Below are 13,891 nucleotides of genomic sequence, written 5' to 3'. Positions count from 1 at the left end.
GAGGTTTTTCTCTTATTATCGCTCTTAGTACATTTCAAGAATCTCCTAGACGGACAAACATTTGCCAAATGACCTATGCCCCCACAACAAAAACACATCATACTCTGAGGACTAAATCCTCTTTTATCAGGGGCAAGTCGACCTAGCTGCATGGGCTCCTCCTCAGAGGGGAGCGAGACAGGATGAGGCCCCTGCACACTGAATGAGTCCGCACCACTGCCCCTAGACTGACAATGGCTGGACAGAGAGGTCTCGTTTCTTTCTCTTAGACGCCTGTCAAGGCGTACCGCCAATGACATGGCAGACTCTAAGGACGTTGGTCTCTCATGGAAAGCAAACGCATCTTTCAATCTCTCTGAGAGACCATGACAGAACTGACTCCGGAGTGCAGCATCATTCCAACCTGAATCAGCTGCCCATCTCCGAAATTCAGAACAATAAAGCTCCGCAGACAGTTTGCTCTGGCATAAAAAACGTAAGTTAGATTCGGCCAGAGCAACACGATCCGGGTCATCATATATCTGCCCCAGGGCCACAAAAAATCTCTCCAAGGATCGAAGGGAGGGATCCCCTGATGGCAGCGAAAAGCCCAAGTCTGAGCATTACCCCTGAGCAGGGAGATGACAATCCTCACCCTCTGCTCCTGATTACCAGAGGAATGTGGACACAAGCAAAAATGGAGTTTGCATGCCTCTCTGAAGCGAACAAAACTCTCACTGCACCCGGAGAACGTTTCCGGAAGTGAGACCTTTGGCTCGCAACAGACTCCATGGGCCGGAGCAGAGCCCAATGCTTGAAGCTGAGTCATAGATTGACGGAGATCCGCTACCTCCAAAGAAAGACCCTCCATGCGGTCAACCAGGCCAGAAAGCGGATCCATGTCAAAAAAGACGGTTTAGGTGGATTATAATGTCACGGCTGTATGTGAGCAACAAGAGCATGCACAGAAAATAGAGCTACTGACCGGACCCAAACTAGGGAGGATAAAGGGTGACCCCTGTCAGACCCTCAAAAGCTCTCCCTATGCTGCTAAGCCCATGCCCGGATCCAAATGGTGGAAGGAGGCATGCCCGCGTACCTAAGACTGATGACCACTGTAACCCCTACAATAGTGGAAGGGGCACGGCCACCGGTGCCCTGCTCAGTATATGGAGGGAACCGTGGTCGCCTCGGATCCAGTCAGAAAACACACAGATACACAGCAATGTCTGCACACTTAGCTGAAGGGCTGCAGCCGCAGTGAAGATGGATCCAAAGACAGGCTGGCAATATCCGGAGTACTTGCTGCAGCAGAACACAGGTCCAGTGAAAGGATAGCATACAAGGGAAGATACTCAAGCAAGAGCTACAACCCAAATGAGAAATATAATCCACACCTACTATAGGAGGAGGGGGAATATAAAGGCAGGGGAATCAAACGGAGGAGGAACAGCTGGGAGGAAGGAAACAGAAAACTCCTCCCAGCTCTAGTAGTGACATCATCACAGGGGTGGAGAAACAGAGCTGTGAGAACGTCCCAAAGCTCTGGTAGTGACAGTAAGGTGCCCAGAGGGGCGTCATTCTTACAGGAAGGAGCCCAGGCACGCCTCCTGCCACAATGTGTCCACCCACCCCTTCTACATCACATTCAAGCCATAACTCTGCCCCCCTTTTCCCTGCTCCCACCATGAGGGTGGGCTTGGGCACTAGCAGGAGGCGTGCCTGGGTTACTTCCTGCAAGAGTGACGCCCTCTGGGCAGCTTACCGGCTCATTTGCATACCAAATAAACTGGATTTTCAGAAGATAGAAAAAATCTATTGCTGAAACAAAGGCACATCTGGAAATAAGGTCCTAAGTGCTATTAGACCATGGCTTTACTTCAATAGCGATTATCCTGGTGACAGGATAGGGCAGGGCGCTGTGGATGACACTGTTAAGGGAGCGGAGTGCTGTGAAGGTTACAGTTCAGGGGGCAGATAGGGTGGCCATTCAAGCCACCCTCAAAAGACGGACTTAAAAACCCCGCCGTCAGGTCCCACTAAGACACACCCCTGACCTGGTTAGGCCACAACCCCTCCCCTCACTGTTAGGCTCCATTCACACGGCCGCAATTCGGTTCCGCATTTTGCAGAACGGAATTGCAGACCTATTTATTTCTATAGGGCCACACGATGTGCGGCCCGGATCCGCGAATGCAGACCCGCACTTCCGGGTCCCATTTCAGTTCCCGATTTTTTTTTAACATGCCCTATTCTTGTCCGCAATTGGGGACAAGAATAGGCATATTCTATTAGGGCCGGTGATGTGCGGTCCGCAATATGCGGAACACACATTGCCGGTGTCCGTGTTTTGCGGATCTGTGGATCCACAAAACCCGCACAAATGTGTGAATGGACCCTTAAAGGAACGGGTGCTGTGGAGGTCTCTGTTATAGGGGCAGGGAACGATGGAGGTCACAGTTAAGGGGGCAGGGTGTTGTGGAGGTAAAATATTAAGGGAACGGAGCTATGTGGAGGTCACTGTTAAGGGGGCAGGTTATTGTGGAAATCACTGTTAAGGAGACGGGTACTGTGGAGATCACTAATAAAGGGGTGGCCAGTGTGGAGGTCACTGTTAAAGGGGAGGGCGCTGTGGATGTTACTGTTAAGGGGGCAGGCCGTTGTGGAGGTCACTGTTAAAGGGGTGGGCACTGTGGAGGTCACTGTTAAGGGAGGAGGGGACTGTGGAGCAGGGGTGGACACACACAGCAGAGGGCCCCTGTGCAAGGAATGTACCTGGGACTCCTCCTCCCAAACCACACATACAGATATAAACATATACGTGCAAATAAAAAAAAATCTTGTTAATATGGGTCAGTATATTTACAGTATGTATATATATTTTTTTCATACTAGGCCACACCTCTAACTCTTCCCAAAGCATAACTATACACAACCAGTCCCCTTAATTCCCCACATAGTAATTATTCCCCCTTTGTACGTGCACATAGTAGTAATGGAGCCACTGGCTCTAACCCCGAAACGCGTCTGGTCTGACCCCCCAAGTATATACTTCATGCGAGTGCACCGCATTGATCTTGCTTAAGGAACAACTCTGAACCTACTTACGAAAAATAGCCGGTCTGAAACTTCTACCCGAAAAGTCGAGATACCTCATCCGGATCCAACCGAGCGGGACCTCGTGCAGTAATCAAACTGCTAACAGGTGACCCATACCATTAATTACGGGATTCACCTGACCGCTACAAGACAACCGGGAGTAAGTTCCGATAGACGGCAGAGGTTTCTCCTACATTTGAGAACCCTCCAACACCGGTAAGAGTGTTCCTTTATCAACTACTGCCTTACTGCTGGATCCATTCCTGACCGAAAGCGGGACGCTGCTAAGTCAGTGACGGAGCAAATTATTATTATACTTGACTATTGCAAATTCACTTTATAACATCATTCTGCTACTCCAAATTGGCAACCAATAATTGTGGGAGCTCATTTGCTATATCTGGACGTTTTTAGGGCAAGCGGATTTATATTTTTATTTTATCTTACTGTCACCCGATTTTATATCTCATAGTAATTTGATAAGCGCTATCAATATTGTATTCTAACTGCTAATATATTGTTATATTTCCATTGTATGTCCACATATCTCATTTACCCAAGGTGTCTGCTTATGTTGGGTTTGGAATGAGGCTGTTGGGTCACAATATCATGTGTGAGTGACCAATTCAGCTTCATCTCAACCACAAATACGCAGAACATTTGCGTTGAATGCTGCCCAACAGCAAGGCAGCGTGTTAAAGTTTTCAGGCTATATTTTGTATTGTATATCCACACATCGGATTTGTGTTTTAAACTATTTTAGTACTGTAATAAATATTAGCTACCAATATCTTAGGTGTGCCCAGTCATTCCTTTACATAGTAGTAATGCCCACACTGTGCCCCCTTTACAGTAGTTATGCCCAGAGATGCCCACTTCACAGCAGTTATGCCCAGACATGTGCCCCCTTCACAGCACTTATGCCCAGATATGTGCCCCCTTCACACCAGTTATGCCCAGATATGTGCCCCCTTCCTAGTAGCTATGCCCAGAAATGTTGCCCCTTCACAGTACCTATGGCAGATATGTGCCCCTTCACAGTAGTTATGCCCAGATATGTGCCTCTTACAGTAGTTATGTCCAGATATGTGCCCCCTTCACAATAGTTATGTCCAGATATGTGCCCCCTTCAGAGTAGTTATGCCCAGATATGTGTCCCTTCACAGTAGTTATGTCCAGATATGTGCCACTCACAGTAGTTATTTCCAGATATGTGCCCCCTTCACAGTAGCTATGCCCAGATATTGTCCCCCCTTCACAGTAGCAGTGTGATGAGTGACACTACATTGTGCTGCTGCTGTAGAGCCAAGGCCATATTTAGATGTTATGCTGCCCTAGGCACTTTAGTGCCGGCTTCCTCCCCCCACTGAAGTCCATATTTTTTAGATAGCTGATGGTAAAATGCTCCCTAGGCCTTCAGCTATCCGTCAGGACTCCCTCATACACTTGGACAATTAAAGGGCTGACTTGTTACATGTGCGCTTGGCAGCTGAAGGTATCTGTGTTGGTCCCATGTTCATATGTGCCCGCATTGCTGAGAAAAATTATTTTTTATTATATGCAAATGGGGGCGTTACTATTACACCTAGAGAGTTCGCTCTCTCTGTAACTGCCACGTCCTCTGCACTTTGACATGGTCAGTTGTGATGACATTTCCACTGCCAGGCCCTGTCAAAGTAGACAGGGAGCGGCAGTTGCAAAGAAACCGGAACCCCATTGCTCCTAGAGGCTCATTTGCATAAATTAAAATATCATTTTTCTCAGCAATGGGGGTACATATGAACATGGGACCAACACAGATGTCTTCAGCTGCCAAGTGCACATGTAACAGGTCAGCCAGTGTCACAGGTACAAACCTATTGACAGATGCCCTCCCTTGGCCTGCCCTGTAAAGCATAGGGCAAGGACTGTTTTGTTTACAGCCCTAGCAGAGTTTGGGGTGACGTCACCGGCACTGATGGGTGGCTTTACAGGCCAGGGCAGCGCTAAAGCCCGTCCATTAGTGCCAGTGACGTCACCGGTCTCACTGCTAAGCGGAAGCCCCCCCAACCCATAGTACCCCTACAGTGCCTTGAGTACTAATAAAGCACCCCCAATAGAAAAAAGGCCAATCTATAAGGCACACCACCTTTGCTCAAAGTATTTATAATGTTCCCTGCAGTGCCCCCTATAATTATAATGCCTCCTGCAGTACCCCCTGTAATTATAATCTTCTCTGTAGTGCCCCCATAAATTATAACCCCTGTCCTCTCCCTACAGTCTTCTACACAATACAGTCCCATGTAAATAACATCACTCCTCTCCCTCCAGTCTTCTATACCATGCAGTCTCATGTAAATAACATCACTCCTCTCCCTCCAGTCTTCTATACCATGCAGTCTCATGTAAATAACACCAGTCCTCTCCCACCAGTCTTCTATATGATACAGTCCCATGTAAATAACCTATCTTCCTTACAGTATTCTATAACCTACAGTCCCATGTAAATAACTTAAATCCTCTCTTTCAGCCCCCTCCAACACATAGTCCCATGTAAATAACATCCCTCCTTACCCTCCAGTCCTCTATAATATCCAGTCCCATGTAAATAACACCAGTCATCTCCCCCCAGTCTTCTGTAACATCCAGTCCCATGTAACTAACACCCCTCCCTTCAGCCCCTCTAACACACAGTCCCAGTTAAATAACATATGTCCCTCCCACTAATCAGGGAAGAGGTATAATGCAAAGACCACATCTCCCAGCATTTCTCTGGCACTTAGATTCATTCCATGGCATCACAGGTCTCCACTGCTGAGCACTGCCATTTTCTGCACGGGTCACATAATGGTGACCTCATCACAGGTCCTACCGCCACTTCCAGTGTTGAAGAGATCACATGACCTTCAACTATGGAGTATAGGCAGAACGGGAAGCAGATTCACAGTAAGTCCTAATCAGCCCCCCCCCCTCCAAGGTCACCAGGTTACCCTGGCAGAGGAAGAGCTGGCACTGGGAAGGGCCCCCTCCCTCTCTGGGCCCTTGTGCAGCTGAACCAGCACAGGCAATATGTTCGCCTTTGCTGTGGAGGCCACTATTAAAGGGGCAGCGGAATACTGTGAGGTCACTGTTAAGGCAGTGGGATACTGTGAGGTATAGTGCCCAAAAACCATTCTAGCAAAACCTGCCTCCAAAAACCATATGGCGCTCCTTTCCTTCTGACCACTGCCATGTGCCCCTTCAGCAGTTTACTACAACATACAGGTTTTTGTAAACTGCAGAATCAGAGTAATGCATACTGAGGTTTACTTTGCTAAATTGTGGTAATTCATGGGTGGTTTCTATTACATTATCCGCTCAAAATCACTTTATAACTGAATTGGTTCTTAAAAATGGTTTTGAAAATTTTTGTTAAATTTCAAATATTGCTTCTAAAATTGTAATCCTTCTAACGTCCTAAAAAAATAAAATGACATTTACTAAATGAAAGTAGACATATGGGAAAAGCAGAGAGAAGGCCACAGCGCTCACAGGAGTGCCAGTGCCTTCTCAAACAGCTGATCGGCAGGGGTCCCGGGTGTCGAACCCCCCCCGATCAGATACTGATGACCTAAAAATCTGGCAACTAAAATTTAATGTTGCAAGATAATGCACCTGGGGCGTAAAAACCAAAGAGCAGAATATAAAATCAGTGATACAGTCCTAACCTCAGTATCTGAGGAAAGGGATTTAGGGGTCATTTTTTCAGAAGACTTAAAGGTAGGCAGACAGTCATAGAGCAGCAGGAAATGCTAGCAGAATGCTTGGGTGTATAGGGAGAGGCATTACCAGTAGAAAGAGGGAGGTGCTCATGCCGCTCTACAGAGCACTAATGAGACCTCATTTGGAGTATTGTGCGCAGTACTGGAGACCATATCTCCAGAAGGATATTGATACTTTGGAAAGAGTTCAGAGAAGAGCTACTAAACTAGTACATGGATTGCATGATAAAACTTACCAGGAAAAATTAAACAACCGTAACATGTATAGCTTGAAAGACGAGACAGAGGGGATATGATAGAAACTTTTAAATACATAAAGGGAATCAACAAGGTAAAAGAGGAGAGAATATTTAAAAGAAGAAAAACTGCTACAAGAGGACATAGTTTTAAATTAGAGGGGCAAAGGCTTAAAAATAATATCAGGAAGTATTACTTTACTGAGAGAGTAGTGGATGCATGGAATAGCCTTCCTGCAGAAGTGATAGCTGCAAATACAGTGAAGGAGTTTAAGCATGCATGGGATAGGCATAAGGCCATCCTTCATATATGATAGGGCCAAGGGCTATTCATAGTATTCAATATATTGGGCAGACTAGATGGGCCAAAAGGTTCTTATCTGCCGACACATTCTGTTTTTATGTTTCTAAGGAAAATAATCGCGGAAAACTCCTTTAACCAAAACTGGATACCTTTATAAAAGTCTATAAAATTTTAGTTTTTCCATATTAGGGTGAACTATGTACTAGGGTAAAGGTTGTGCCATTTGGTACATTTATGACATATTGCTAGGATATCCTATAAACATAAGCTCTGGGTTCCACTCCCATTTCCAGAATGGGCCCCCGGAGCAAACGGGGATGCGCAGCATCCTATCCATTAATTTCTATGGGACTTCTGAAAATGAATGAAAAGGAAGCCTTGTAAGTGCAGCCACTTCTCCATTTACCACTATCAGACTTATAAAATAGCCCAGTCAACACTTGGTTATTTTCGGAACTCCCATAGCAGTGAATGCCTTCCCTTTATTTCACAGGCCTGTTCTGGAGATAGGAGCAGGTCCCAAAGGTGGGACTCACATCTATCTGACACTTATGGCTTATCCTAGTGATATGCTATAAATGACCCACATTGGACAACCCCTTTACATTGGCAATTGATTATGTTAGTCAACTATTTACAATCCAGGTTTCAAGAATTTAGGTAAATAACCAATGTATTTATCCTAGTACAACATAACCGTATTTTTCGCTTTATAAGATGCAACCGAAGAAGAACCCCAGGTTTTAGAGGAAAATAAGAAAAAAATATTTTTCATCAGACCTTATATCAGATCCTCAGATCAGACCCCCATATCAGGACCTCACATCAGACTTTCATGCCAGACCCCTATCAGACCTCAGATCAGATCCCCATCAGACCTCAAATCAGACTTCCATGAAAGACCCTTATCAGACCTCCATGTCAGACCCCCATCAGACTTCAGATCAGACTTTTAAAATAAATAACTTCACTTACCTCTCTTGCTCCGCCGCTCCTTTCCCGATTTGGCGGTCTCTGCAGAAGTCGCGCTTCCTCTTCTCCGGGCCCGCTCTGGACTGACTGACTCATCTGACTGCGTGCAGCTTGGGGCCTAGTGCGCGCACGACTGTACGTCCTCATGTTGTATGTGGTAAGGACCTGCTGTCACGGCCTTTGGTTTACGCTGTGACACTGTTGCCACACCTGCGGTTGTCCGCGGCAACGTGTTGCTGGGAGAGCATGCGGTGGCAGTTTCTCGGCATTCTGGGTGATTGCCGGGACATGGTTGCCACGCATGCTGTTGCAGGTGGTAACGTGTGGTTTGGCATGCTTGTGTGTGCACTTCCCCTTTAAGTTGTAGCCTCCCTCTGTCTGGTGCTGTAAGGGTTAACTCCCTGACTGGGTGTGGTCATTTGGCTTTTATCTTCTGTAGTTTCCTGGCTGGAGTCAGTGGTACTTCAGCTGTCGTTGGTGCTGGAGCTCTGCTCCAGTCCAGGGTGTTCCATCTGTCCAGTGAGGGCCACCCTTGTGGTCATAGATGTTGATGTTCTTATGGTGTCTCCTTCCCTTCTTATGTTTTGGTTTGCGTGGGTTATGTTCAGGGTGTTGTATGTCTTGTGTGGTGTTATATGGCTGGTGATGTTTGATGTCCAGCATGTTTGCTAGACATTCCCCTGTCTCACGTTTATTGCAGCTATGGTTTTCCTGGGTTCCTGTGTGGTTTGTGGTGTGTGCTGTGTCCTTTAATGTTGGTGTGGACAGCAGCACTTGTGCACGGGTTCCAGTCAGTGTGTCTGTGGCAGGTAAGTGTGTTATGGGTTTGCTTACCTGCCATCTCCATATGCTGTATTTATTCCCCTCTCCTTGCAGCCTGGCCTCAGATAGAGACTCCTGTTCCTCCATGACTGGGATGAACAGGTTGTCTCTTTCCGGCTCCTTGGTGAGGGATTACCGGGGTGACTTAGGGTCTCTATGAATCCCGAGTATGATTCGTCCTACCATCGGGGTCCGCTCATACGGTGAGGAGTCAGGGAGAGGATTAGGGACGCTGTAGGAGGTGACCTGCTCCCTTATTACTCCTTTTGGCCAGGCTGATCCTCTTTTTACCCTTTGACACCGCACGGTGGGGGGTTTCCCTCACTCCCCATTGTGACACCTGCAGTGCAGCACAGCCCCAGGGAAGAAGACCAGGGATGGTGAGTACAGGAAGTGCTCACAGTGCTTCACTCCCCATTCCCTGCACCTAATGCATACTAAGTGAGCGCACCCATAATGGAAGCGCTTACTAGTATTTGCTTTATAAGACATTTTCCCCCCAGATGGACAAAAATAGCACACATTCAATTTTTTTGCTGGGCCACAGAACGGACATATGGATGTGGACAGCAGACAGGTGTGCATCTTTTGCGGCCCCACTGAAGTGAATGGGTTCGCATCCGATCCACATTTTTTGTTCATGTGCATGAGCCGTTGTTTTGACGGCCATTAATTAAAGGGGTTGTGTCACAAAGCATATTCTAAATTTTTTAAATCAGCACCTGTATCTGTGAATACTTTTCTAATTGCATGTAATTATTAATGTATTATCGCCAGTGAGCTATTAAATCAAATGTATCTGCATAGTGCCATCTGCTGTTTGTTATTTTCCTTATTTCTTTATCCATCTCGCTGAGCTGGTCGAACATGCTTAATCAGTTGCACGCTGAAGGTTTTACCATGCTTCTCATAGTCCCCTGATCAGAACATCATTGAATATCTGTGGATTGACCTCAAAAGAGTAGCGCATGCAAGATGGCCCTGGAATCTCACAGAACAGGAAGACTTTTGCAAGGAAGAAAGGATGAAAGTCCCTCAAAAACAAATTGAAATACTGTTTCCTGGCTATAAAAAGCATTTACAAACTGTGATACTTGCCAAAGGGGGTGCTACTAGGTACTAACCATGCAGGGTGCCCAAACTTTTGCTTTGGGCCCTTTTCATTTTTTGTTATTTTTAAAATGTAAAGGATAGAAAATAGTTTTTGCTTTTTGGAGTTCATTTCATCTTCAACATGCTTAACTGTTCACAGTAACAGTAATCATGACTAAGGATGTTCAAATTTTTGCAAGCCACTGTATGTACCTTATTCCCAATCTTTTCCCATTAGGAGTTAGCAGTTCAGTATTAAACCTTTTTTTTAACTACTTCATTAACAAGCCTATTTTAGCACAAGCTTGTCATTTTTACTTCACTCAGAGACTCATATATTAAAAATTTGTTGTCAATGTAGCTCTATGAGGCTTATTTTTTATTTATTTTTTTGAAGGATGCCTTTTATTTTTCAATAGTACCATTTTGGGTTACATATAACTCATTACTATAGCCTGGACAGACTCACTCTATCCAATCAGTGCTGCCATTGTCAGACTGTGCAGGTACACCCACCTAAGAGTAGATGCTCCAGAATTGTTATTACATGGGGAATGCATGAATTTATTAAAACAGGCGTGTCAGTAGTCCTCTTTAAACATTTTAATCCTACTAGGGGACTTCACAATGCACGCCCTATTGACTGTCATCGAAAAACTGACTTGTAATCTATAAAAATGCGGAGATATGCTAATAATGGCATGTCTGAGCACTTCACAAAAGTGGCATAAGCAGAATAAAGATTTTGCTGTAGTGTTTTATAAATATGCCAAAAAGTGGCGTAGACCAAATAAATGATCGCCTATGTTTTTAAATACCTGATGGAAGTTGTCTGTAATAGTAAATTACAGGATGCAGGAAATTGGAACGCCATGCAGCTTTTTCATCACCAATAGCACGATTATAGTGAAACACATCTTTGTCTGGTCCAGAAAAATTCTTTCCATATTCCATTATTAAAATTAACACTCCTGTGTCATACACCTTCCTTCCAGTGCTTTTGTCTACAGTGGGGATAGTTCCAACTGGTATCTCTTCTAGGTGCTCAAAAGTAGTAGAATCCCTTAAGAAAAAGAAAGAAAATTAGAAACTTATAACAGTGATTGTTTCATAACCATGAAACTAAATGTGAAGCTTATGACTCGGACAGTGACACCTGTGCTTCTTTTTTAACCTTATAAAATGTTTTGCTTTATAAGGATGCTCCGCATTGTAGGAGATGCAGGTTTTGGAGGAGGAAAATCTGAAAAAATATTTATCTTCAGACCTCAGATCAGACCCCCATATCAGATTCCCATTTGAGACCCCCATATCAGACCTCAGATCAAATGCCCATTACCAGACCTCAGATCAGACCAACAATATCAGACACCCATAAAAAGACAACAAAAATAACTAAATAGAATTACCTCTCTAGATGGCGTACTGCACTCACCATCAGGGTCCACACTGTGCTGTGACCCGACATTGCAGAGTGTTAGTTCATAGTGTGCGCACTATGTCCTGGTGCTATAGGCAGTCAGAACACTGCAGCATAGACCCAGAAAAGAACAGGGAGTATAGCCAGTGCTAAAGGGCACTTCACTCACTGTTCCCGTGCCTACCGCATGCTAGTTACCGCTTCCATTAAGATGCACTGCCATTTTTCTCCTACTTTTGTGGGAAAAAGTATGTATTAGGCTACATGCACACGACTATATGTGTTTTGCGGTCCGCCAAAAAAAAAAATGAATGACATCCGTATACCATCCGTTTTTTTTTTTGCGGATCCATTGTAACAATGCCTAAAACGGACAAGAATAGGACATGTTCTATTTTATTTGTGGGGCTATGGAACGGACATACTGATGCGGACAGCACACTGCATTTTTTTGCGGACCCATTGAAATAAATGGGTCCACATCCTATCCACAAAAAAAAACAGAACAGACAAGGAAACAAACAACATTTGTGTGCATGTAGTCTTCATAAAGAGAAAAATATGGTAATTTGCTATATAATACTAAATGTACCTACTGATATCCACAAATAGAGATGTTCACTGGCACTAAAAGCTACAAGTGAGCAAAGAATAATGCAATGCGGACAGTCACACAACAAAGCCCATACTTCCAGATAATAAAATCCACGGCATTCACCCATCAATTAAAACTTGGTTTTCAAACTGTAAAAAAAGTGGATACAGCACATAGCTCAGACAACATCTGTTTCATGCCAATTAAGTTTTCTGCTGGTCATATTCTTTTCTCTGGATATACCTATGTATATTTTCTAATTTTTTTTATAGGTTTCACTGAATGTTTTCAAAACATCTGAGAAATGGTACATATTACACATGGAGAGGTGATTGGAGAGGAAGGAAAGAAGAAATGTAAATGTCCTTATAGCACCTTATAGACATACTGTATAACAGTTGATGTAAAATCTATGTTTTCCTAACAGATGACAATAAAGAGAAAGAATAACTATATGGAGTGGATTACTCATTCATTTTTTTGGAATCAGATAATTTTCAATAAACAAACAAAATGCACATCAGAATCATAAGGTCCAGGTCAGTTTGGACCCCAAATGACATCTTATGGACAAATCAATGTCATTCAGTCAGAAAGTAATTTGTCAGTGAAATCCCTCAACTATTACCCTCCCCCTGAGACAGATGGCAGATCATCCTTTGGACTAAGTCCAAACCCATACATAAGGAGCAGCAGTACACGGTGCGCCCCAGGGGTAGCAAAAGCACTCCATCAATGTCCCCACGCATCTATATAGTCAGAAAATACATCACCTTAGCTTCCCAAACTTCTGTTACGAGGCCAGCCAAGGGCTACACACTCAAGATTTATCCATCCATAGACCCCTAATAGCTAAAATTCGAAACAACTTTATTTCATGAAGAACCACCCCTTTAACCGAATCACTACATTCAATCTTCAAAAACTCTGCAGCGACCGGAGGGCAGCGGCTGTGATCCACGGATTACTCATTTATTTTATTTCACTCTTGCTGGAGGGAGAGTACAGAAAGAAGAGGGACAAGTGGAGTAGGAGGAGAGATAAAGTACAGTAAATCCATTTTAATGTTATGGGGTTATCCCAAAAAATTATCTTCAGTCAACAATGTGATAATGTATAAAAATGAATTACATACCCAATGTATCCCCATTGATCCCTGCTGCTCTAATCTTTCTGCTACTGCAGCCATGAAACATCCTCATAGCTACAGGAATGAAAAGGTCACCATACAGCATTTATGCGCCGTATGCTGCTGGAGGCAGGTGATTGTTGCAGGGGTGTTTGGTGGCATGTGGAGAGGATCTGAGAAGTGGCATGTAAGCAGTAGTCTGATAAAATGAGGAGTATATATTCCTTTATTATTTTATCACAATTGCTGGCAATGGATTTTCTAAATAAGTTGGATAATCCCTTTAATACAATTACTGTTGCATCTGTGTTATTAACAGGAACTCAAAGATTCAAGACTAAATAGGCTTACGTCGGCTAAGTCATAAAAATAGTTACTAAGTATGATAAAATATATTAATGATAAAAGATTTAAACAAGTCACATGTACATAGTCGTGGCCGAAAATGTTTTGAGAAATTACATAATATTGGAAATTGGAAAAGTTGCTGCTTAAGTTTTTAT

The 13,891-nt window shown here is 44.2% G+C and overlaps 1 protein-coding gene across 2 annotated transcripts in view; it reads right to left on the bottom strand.

The window, feature by feature from the left end:
- FOXRED2 (FAD dependent oxidoreductase domain containing 2) overlaps positions 1–13,891 on the bottom strand; it is a 692,701-nt gene that overhangs the window by 205,295 nt on the left and 473,515 nt on the right. For both annotated transcript variants that reach the window (XM_040407426.1, XM_040407427.1), the window contains exon 7: positions 11,063–11,307. In XM_040407426.1, coding sequence (XP_040263360.1) covers positions 11,063–11,307 — 245 coding nt within the window. The remainder of the gene's footprint in view (positions 1–11,062; positions 11,308–13,891) is intronic.

Source organism: Bufo bufo, chromosome 9, assembly GCF_905171765.1.
Source record: "Bufo bufo chromosome 9, aBufBuf1.1, whole genome shotgun sequence".
Classification (NCBI taxonomy): Eukaryota; Metazoa; Chordata; class Amphibia; order Anura; family Bufonidae; genus Bufo; species Bufo bufo.
The sequence above is the reverse complement of the archived record's forward strand: the minus strand, read 5'-3'. Positions and strand labels throughout refer to the sequence as shown.